The sequence below is a fragment of the Nematolebias whitei genome, chromosome 3 (genome assembly GCF_014905685.2).
Source record: "Nematolebias whitei isolate Nwh7 chromosome 3, NemWhi1, whole genome shotgun sequence".
Classification (NCBI taxonomy): domain Eukaryota; kingdom Metazoa; phylum Chordata; class Actinopteri; order Cyprinodontiformes; family Rivulidae; genus Nematolebias; species Nematolebias whitei.
Window position 1 is genome coordinate 37,761,967 of NC_056500.1, and position 9,164 is coordinate 37,771,130.

The window sequence follows — 9,164 nt, forward strand, 5'->3', positions numbered from 1 at the left end:
TGTACTGAAAGTTGAACGAGGCTACCAGATCTATCAGAAGCTACCTCAGTTTAAAAAAACAATAATTGACAAATAAAAAGAACTTTTCATGTCACGGCCTGTCACCCACCCTGAGTTCATGCACTTCTCTGTTTGTATGCTTTCTGACCTTGATGAAAGTAAAACAATGAAAGAGATGAAAGCAAACCTTTTGTTGGAGATATATTTAACAGAACTCAGTGCAAAGTCATCTTTAATGTGAGCCATGCACAGCTGACCAGCGCTGCTCTGGCAACATAAGTTAACGAGGGGAAATAAAAAAAAGCAAAAACTCGAATATTATTGACAATCAAAGTCACTGCACGTCTGCAGGAGAGCCAGTTCAGACCAAGTCCAGGCGCTGAAGACGAGCCGAACCCTCGCTGTCTCCCGCAGTTCACCGTTCGAGTGGGGCGCTTCTTTTTAGTCGCACTTTCTTCTGACCATCCGTCCATCGTGTCACGTCCCCTGCTCCGTTCAGCAGCTTGCAGGTGAGCTGAGGCCACCCGCCACTCTTTTTCACCTCGGAGTGCACTAAAAGGCCACAGAGAGTGCATGTGAAGGTCAGGCGCTCCTGGTTGCTTCCAGATGTCTGACATCTTGACCTTTACCCCTGGCTCATGGACTGAAAGGTTATCTAACCTTCAGAAAGCGGTAAAGACAGGGAGGGGTTGGAGAGGGAAACAGAAACAGGGAACAAAGAAGATGAGGTGCTTTAATTTCTCTTCACCAACTGTAGAAACTGAGAAAACATATAGAGTGCCATTAATACAGGGGAAAAACATGTTCAAAAGGCATATCAAGCCTGTTTCAAGTGGAATTAATTGGAATAAAGGACCAGGGGCACTGTAATGAGATGAGAAAGCAGCATTTAGCGTACTTTGAATAATTCAAAGAGGTTAGGAAGTAATGGAATATGAAAAGAGAAATTCTTTCAGCCAGCTCTGCTTGACAGCCTTTTTGTTTGGAGAGACTGTTTCTCCAGCCAATGTTGGTTTCACTGGGATGACTGGTCTGTTGGGTACAGAGCTCGCTGGTGGCTATGCTCTGATGACTGACTGGATGAGGTACATAAATGATTTTTATCGCCTACCACCAAAAATTATATATTTTTCTTTTAAATAGTTCCGTTTGTTCATGAAATGCTGAATAGATTTAATGAAGTTTTTAGAAAATAATCATCGGCTGTACCTCTACAACTGGTGGAGTCGACTCAATTCAAAATGGCCGCTTTAGCTAATCGACAGTAGCCTACACAAAAGTGATGATAAGTCAGTAAAACGTTACAGACATTAGGTTAATATTTGGTGTGGTGGTAGCTGAGACATCTTCAGCACATTCTTTGAGAGCTTACACATCTTGTAAGACGTTAAAGTGGAGCTGATAAATGACCAAGTTTATCTAAATCTGTCAAAACTGGATGCAAACAAAACTTCGGACAGACCTTGCTTAAACATTACTCCTTACAAGTAGGTTGGTCACTTGAAATTTCAATATGGCTGCCATTTTCAAGATGGACGTGCAAAGTAAAAACGCTTTTCGTACAAGCAAATGATTTTTGTTTTTAAAGATTAGGTCACTAACACAGACAAACATATATTCATTCAACCTTTATTCATACAGGTTAGTCTCATTGAGCCTCGAGGACTCATTTACAAGAGAGACTTGATTTTAACAAAGAATGATGACAACACTAGAAAATCATAAAGGAAAGCATATAAACTGAAAAATAAATTAAATAAAATTATATTGAAAAAATATCCTGATGCATGCTATATTAAGAAAAAACAAAAAAACCAGCTAGGTTGTAAGGCGGTGTAGAAAACTAACAACAGGAACATGTCTGCGTTGGTTTTTCCCAGGAACTTAGCAGATGTTTGAAGCCACTTAGAGAGGTCAAGGTCGAGAGCTTCAGATCTTTTTGTAAGATATTCCAGGAAACAGGAGCGGAGTAGGAGAAGGCCCTTTTGTCTAGTTCAGTCTGCACTGAGGGAACACTGCAGGTAATAATGTCCTGAGAGCGCACGCTGTAGCTGCACTCATGCAGTGACATGTAGGAGGAGATGTATGAAGACAACAGATCTAAGGTATGAACTAAAAAATATGCTAAACTAAGAATACGCTAAGCACTAATAATACAAAAACAATACGCCAAACAACAGCAGCACAAACATGAATTTTTGTGAGCAGATGAGTATGAATGAACTAAAGCATCATATCGTTACACATTTATACCTCATAATAGTCAAAATACCATTTGAAAATATAAAACTTTTGTTTGCAAACAAAAACATGTCAGCCATGTTGAAATTCAGAGTAGTTAATGTGAATTTCTAAAAAATATGGCCTCACAGCAACTCTTATATCAGCTTATATGCTTCCATCCACATTTAAAAATTATTTCAGTTATCTGGTCCAATACTGTGCATAATGCCATTTATAATGTTTGACAAAACAGCTCTGACTTTGCCCTTTTCTCATAGATCTCATTTTAACTTCTTGCATTCCTGTAAAGACTGATGAGCCTTTAGTTCAGGTCTCTCTTGTAAATGAGTCCCCAAGGCTCAGTGGGATTAACCTGTATAAACAAAGGTTGAATGAATGAAAAAATAATCTTACTTTTGGTTCAAGTGGACAATTGCAGTTTAGAGTGTTTTTTTTTACAATGCATTTATAAAATGCAATAAACTTTTTAAAATCAGTGAGTGTCATACTAAAAGTGCAGAATAGAAATTTAAAATAAAACAAACAAAAAAGTAAAGAAAACAAGTACATTTTAATCTGTTCTGGCATATTCCCATGAAAACCAAAAAGCTGCGTCCTGTACCAGAGGCCTGGGTTCTGAGGGTTCTGTTCAGTATCTTAGCTGTTCCAAGGACTGAGCTCTTCTGGACAGAGATCTCTGAGGTTGTTCCTGGGATCTGTTGGAGCCACTCTTCCAGTTTGGGGGTCACAGCACTGAGTACTCCAGTGATCACCGGGACTACTGAAGCTTTGACTCTCCACAGCTTCTGTATTTCCTCTTTCAGATCCTGGTATTTCTCCATCTGCTCCTTCTTCCTGATGTTACAGTCTCTTGGGATGCTACGTCTGTCACCACTGCCTTCTTTTGTAGCTTGTTGACCACCACAGTGTCTGGTAGGTTAGCCATCACCTGTTTGTTGGTCTGGATCTGGAAGACCCACAGTATCTTAGCCCTTCCATTCTCTACCACCCTTGGTGGCATCTACCACTTTGACTGTGGGACCTCCAGTCCATACTCGGCACAGATGTTCCTGTATATTATTCCATAGTTGCTGTGTATTAGTCCAGATGTTCCTGTATATTATCCCAAATGTTCCTGTATATTATTCCAGATGTTGCTGTATATTATTCCAGATGTTCCTGTATATTTTTCCAGATGTTCCTGTATATTATTCCAGCCACTTGGTCATGTTGTTCCATGTATGCATTGTCTGTCTGGATCTTACACCCTACTATGATGTGTTGGACTGTCTCAGAGACATCTTAGCACAGCCTACATCTTGGGTCTTGTCTGGTATGGTAGACCCGGCCTCTATTGCTCTTGTACAGCCCTCATTAGTGCTTCTGTGCTGTCCTTCAGTCCAGCCCTCTCTAGCCACTGGTAGGATTTATTGATATCAGCCACTTCCTCAATCTGCAGATGGTACATGCTGTGCAGGGACTTATCTTTCCATAGTGGCTCCTCTTGTTCCATCTCTGCCTGACATTCACTCATCAGTTCATCACCGGGGGCTTTCCTCCTGATGTACTCCAGGATCTTAGTTGTTTCATCCTGTATAGTGGCTTGAAGGCTCACTAGTCCTCTGCCTCCCTCCTTTCTCTTAGTGTATAGTCTCAGGGTGCTGGACTTGGGCTGAAACCCTCCTTTGAGTTTAATGTTGGTGGCATCTATCTCCTCCTTTTGCCAGGCTATTATACCAGCTGGGAACCACAATGGATTACACCATGACCAAAAGATATTAGTGAGGCCATGGGATTATATATATATGTATATATAGTCTAAAATATTATACTATTTCACCTTTAAATTACACATGTGCGGGTGAGATGATCATGATGCTGACCTTCTGCAGCTCCTCTCTCAGCCATGAGGGAAGGGGCTGTCCGAGACGATGCAGCAGCTTTGACAGCTCCACGTTGTGTTCCCTGTAATACTTTGACAGATACGCACGCGCCTGAAGAGAGTTGGACAGAGGGTGGAGGACAAAACAATGACAGAACAGACAGGCGGGGATGGGGAATCAGGATAAAGAAAGGTTAATCAGCTAGAATTCAGATTATTCAGATTATTGACAGGTCAGTGTCATCAAGTGAGCTTCTTTTTGTTTTTGAAGAAAGTTTAAATACTGTTCTTCAGTTCAGCAAGAGTCGAGGTGGGAGTTATTTACATTTAATGCATCGTAACGCAGGCATGAACGATACTGAATAATTTAAAATAATCAAAAAATAACTATTATTTAATTTGAATAACGTCCTGCTAAAGGCAGAACTCTGGACCACTGGACCATTCGTGGCGTGCACACACAGACAACACAACATGACACCTTCTGCTTTGAGAACCAGTGTTTGGAAGAACTTCAGTTTCAGTGAAGGTAAACGAAAAAACGGTGTTCACAAGAACCACAAATTACAGAAGTTTTCTAAGCCGTGAACACTCAAACAGGCTTTTTTCCCCTGAAACTACTTGTGCAAAACATGGTTGCATGGCTCGCTGGTCACTCTGTCGCAAACACTCGGAAGTCACTGACACTGCAGAGGAGATTTTGTCTGTTTTCTTGCAAGTTTAAGTTGCCAGCTAGCTTCCAACAGACACATCCCGCTGAGATACTAGCTAATGTTGCAACCTTTAGAGCCATGATAGACCATAATGACCATATGTAGAAGATACCTACACAGCCAGTCCAACACTCTACAATAAAACCAATAATAACAGGAGGAACCCTCAGGGACTTCAACGCCTTCAGAGAAGTCCTAAGGATTCAGCACATATGAAATGTTACATTTAGAAATTTTAATTTAGTATTTCCTTTACAGAAAAAAAAAACTTTTTCTACATAGTTTCTTTCTTTTTGCTAATTTATTTAATTTTCTTTAAATTTAAATTCATGAAAATATAGTTATCAATCAGATTCTTTGAAATCTTTGTCTCCTTGCAGGAACAGAAGACATCAACATTGGTTAGGAGTTCAGTGTCATTAGACAAGGTTGACGTCAGTCAGACTCTCCAGGATGAGTTTGTTTAAGAACTGACTGGAAAATTAACCAGTTGGAATGTTGCTGTAAAGTGGGTGGGGCCAAAACACTGGACACAGGACTTCAGGAAGGCCTTGCAAAGCATTTTTTTTTGTTTTGATAACATGAAGATTTGTGATGCATTCGGTTATAACCTTTTCATTCAAAAAGCCACACAGAAATTGTAGTTGTTCTAACACAATAAAGATTAAATGTCCGATTTAGGTTTACATCCGTAATTTTCAATATTTCATCTGTTTGTGTTTCCACTATATAATCACATTATACAGAAACAGTAAGTTCTATGAATTAGTTACTTTTCAGTCTGAATTATTGAAATTACAGGTTGAACGTAAAGAGACTGGGTGAGCCGCATGTCCTGGGTAATCTTGGGACAGAAATGGGTGGACTTTTTCAGGTTATGGGTTCAGACTGGTTGTTACTGTTTGTTGTTCTGTTTAGCGTTGGTTTGGGATTTATGTCCAGGCATTTGTTAGTGACTGTATAAAAGCGACACCATAAGTCAGATGTTGTACTTGACTGATAAAAGAGCAGGAGCATCTCTTCTTATCAAGTCACTGATTTGCAAAACTGAAAATAAAGTGACATAATTGGACGGCAACTCCATTGTTTGTCTGGAGTTAGCGTTTGGAAGGATGGCACTACATTGCATCCTTACTGAAGGCCTAGCTTTTATAGTCATGGTTCACCCTTGGTGGTGGAAACACTGATAAAGGGCAAGGCAGCTTTAACAGCTGATGCCTGGACATCCATTGCCTCCAAATCCTATGACTCTGCATGCCTACTCTGTTAATAGCCAAGATATTCTATGCTAAGGATTTTGTTTGGCACGCGATGAAGGACACATTGATAACTGTTTAACAATCACATCGCAGCCTCCTGAATCGTAACCAAAAACAAGAAAATGCAGAACAGACGAAAGAAAAAGCCCTCCCCCACTTCTCTTGTCTCACCACCCTGCTGTTCACTCCATCGCCTCAGTCCTTGGAAGCTCAAATAAATTTTAATTACAGGTGACACGGCGGCACAGCCAGGAGCTGCGTGTGAGCACATGTGTGGAGACAGGATGTGTCTCGGTGCGAGAGCGAATGTGATTCATCGTCAGCAGGACGGCTCTGCTCTGCAGTCTGAATGTAGGACAAACATTCACGGCTTTGGAGTTTCTCCTTCTACCCCTCTTCTCCTTCAGTCCTAATCTGCATTTCTCTCTCTTTTTTTGTTGTTTATGTGACTACTGAGCCCTCATAATTAGCTTGTAGGTTTATGGCCAGACCTGATTTGGATGCTGTTTCCACCCCTGCACTGTCCCGTGGGGTGTTTGCTGCAGTGACAGAGAGGATTGTGGGTGGTCACTGCCACTCAGATCCTCTCTTTGTGTTTGCAGCTTTTTGAGTCATTTAATCCAAAGCCTACAGACATCTGCCTCTGAGCATACACCTGTCGCAGTTCCAAAATGAATTTACCTCGGGCTCCATAGGAGGATATTTTCTTCCTTTGCTTTTCCCCAAACATTTCGTTCTTCCTCCTTCAAGAAGTTGGCACCAGAAGCCCTTTTGAGGGTCAAAGCTGTGAGAAGACGAGAGCAGAAAAGAAAAGAAGAAGAAAAGAAAAAACAAGAGGGGAGCAAGAACAAGGATGTCACGTTGTGTGGAAAAGTACTGGTGACAGGACAGAAAAATATAAATGTTTTAAAAATATTTACTGTCAGTTTTAGTTTGAGGGGTAATGATTTGTATAAAGTGTGTATAAAAACTTCAATACTTTCCAGTACAATGCCTGTTAAATTGTGGTACTTCAAAGACAATGTGCACATACAACCACAGTTCCCAAAATGTTGGGTCCTAGTGCAAAATGTAAATAAAAACAGAATATTTTCATCACAGTGGAACATAGCAAACTTATTAAATGTAAGATTGAAACATTTATTTGGAAAAAAAATAAAGAAAGATGATTTTCAAGTTGGGCAGCACGGTGGCGCAACTGGTAGAGCTGCTGCCTCTCAGCGAGCAGGTCCTTGGTTCAAACCCCGGTCCAGGGGCCTTTCTGGGTGGAGTTTGCATGTTCTCTCCGTGCATGCGTGGGTTTTCTCCGGGTGCTCCGGTTTCCTCCCACAGACCAAAAACATGCATGTTAGGCTGATTGGTAACTCTAAATTGTCCCTAGGTGTGAATGAGAGAGTGAATGGTTGTTTGTCTCGTTTGTCTCTATGTGGTCCTGTGATGGACTGGAGACCCGTCCAGGGTGTTCCCTTGTCCCTCGCACAGTGATTGCTGGACATGGGCACCAGCGACCCCAGTGACCCAAAATGGAATAAGCGGGTAAAGATAATGGATGGATGGATTTTCAAGTTAAAGTACAGCTGGAGGAGCATTTTGCCACTATCAGGTTAACTGACCACAGGTCACTGACTGGACAGGATTTGAAACAAGCATTTTAGAGAGGCTCAATCTGTCAGAAGTAAAGATGGGCAGAGGTTCTTGGGTCTGGTTTTGTTCTGGACATGGGCTCAGGAACACTTCCACATGATCACTGTAAACACAATTTGTTGTGCCATTGATAAATGCTGCTACTCTGTCAGGCAGAGAAGAACAAAAAACTGTTCTGTGGCACGAGAAATCTTTACAGTCCAGACCTCTCACTAAATGAAAACATTTGGTTCATCAAGAACAGAAAGTCCAGCAAAGAAGACCCAGGACTGTAGAACAGCTAGAATCTTGCATCAGACAAAAAATGGGACATGTCCTCCAAGAAGTCCTGCAGCTGTATCGTCAGTTACAGATGTTTACTGGCTGTTGCTAAAAGGAGGATATGGTACCACAACGCTGTCCCCACTATAAAATGTGTTGCTGCCTTATTTTGTGCCTAAAAACGCTCCATTTGATGTTTCCTATATTACACTTAGAATAAAATGTTTTTGAGATTTGCAAACATTTACATTTCACACAAGTCCCAACTTGTTTATAATTTGGGTTCAAATTTAATTTCAATTTCCAGGAAGTCATCTGAAAAGAATAACTTGTAGGAAATTAGTTAGAATAAAATGTCTAACCTGTGCTCTGATGTTTGCTTCTCTGTGAGCGCCATTGTTTGACATAAAAAACATTTTAAGCCCAAGGTTTAAATAACATCCTGTTGAACATTAACAGAAACACTTGTTGTGTTTTTTACCCCAACAACGTTTCAATCAGAGCAGTGATTTGTTAATAAGCCTGAGCCCTCAGCTGATGAAAGATAGTAGCAAGAAGTGCACAGATACATCTTTTTCTAAAACAGTGCAACTTGTCCATTAATTAAAGCATTTTTAACAAATTACACTTTTAAAAAAGTGCTGTTAAGCCAATCATTATTTAAAAAGCTGATAGGCAATGTCCCTAGTGTAAATAAATCTTGCTAGAAAAATAATAATAAAAAAAAACATTAAAGCTTTAATATAACATATTTTTAGAAGTGCTTTGTCTTCAGTGTTTGAACCTAAAAGGAGGACACTTACCTTTCTTTGCTCAGACTAAGCAGACAGTATTATTGCATATTCAGCACAACCCTTTCAGCTAGCAGTGCTTGTCTGATGGTCGTAAACAGAACGATGTCTCATTTCATTTCTCTATGCCTCTCCATGCAGGTAAATAACAGGAACAGTGGTTAAACTGTCAGTGTCAACAGAAATATAAAGTGCTCCTATGGTTTCTGTGCTGTTCAAGGATCCACAAGGGTTCATTTTATCTTGAAATAGTTATTCTGGTGCATCAGTTTGACCTTTGTTTACCTCTCTGCCTATCAGCTGTCAATCAAATGGTTACCTCAGTGTACACAGCTGAACACCACTAATATATATATATATATATATATTTTTTTTTTTTTTTTTTTTTTTT

At 40.3% G+C, this 9,164-nt stretch overlaps 1 protein-coding gene across 1 annotated transcript in view; it reads right to left on the bottom strand.

The window, feature by feature from the left end:
• Positions 1-420: 420 nt before the first annotated feature.
• Positions 421-9,164, bottom strand: part of ndst3 (N-deacetylase/N-sulfotransferase (heparan glucosaminyl) 3) — an 86,084-nt gene continuing 77,340 nt past the window's right edge. Inside the window, exons 13-15 of the mRNA XM_037674939.1 lie at positions 6,759-6,861; positions 4,107-4,217; positions 421-655 (exon numbers count right to left, since the gene is read on the bottom strand). Of these exons, the coding sequence (XP_037530867.1) occupies positions 626-655; positions 4,107-4,217; positions 6,759-6,861 (244 nt within the window). The 3' untranslated portion in view covers positions 421-625. The remainder of the gene's footprint in view (positions 656-4,106; positions 4,218-6,758; positions 6,862-9,164) is intronic.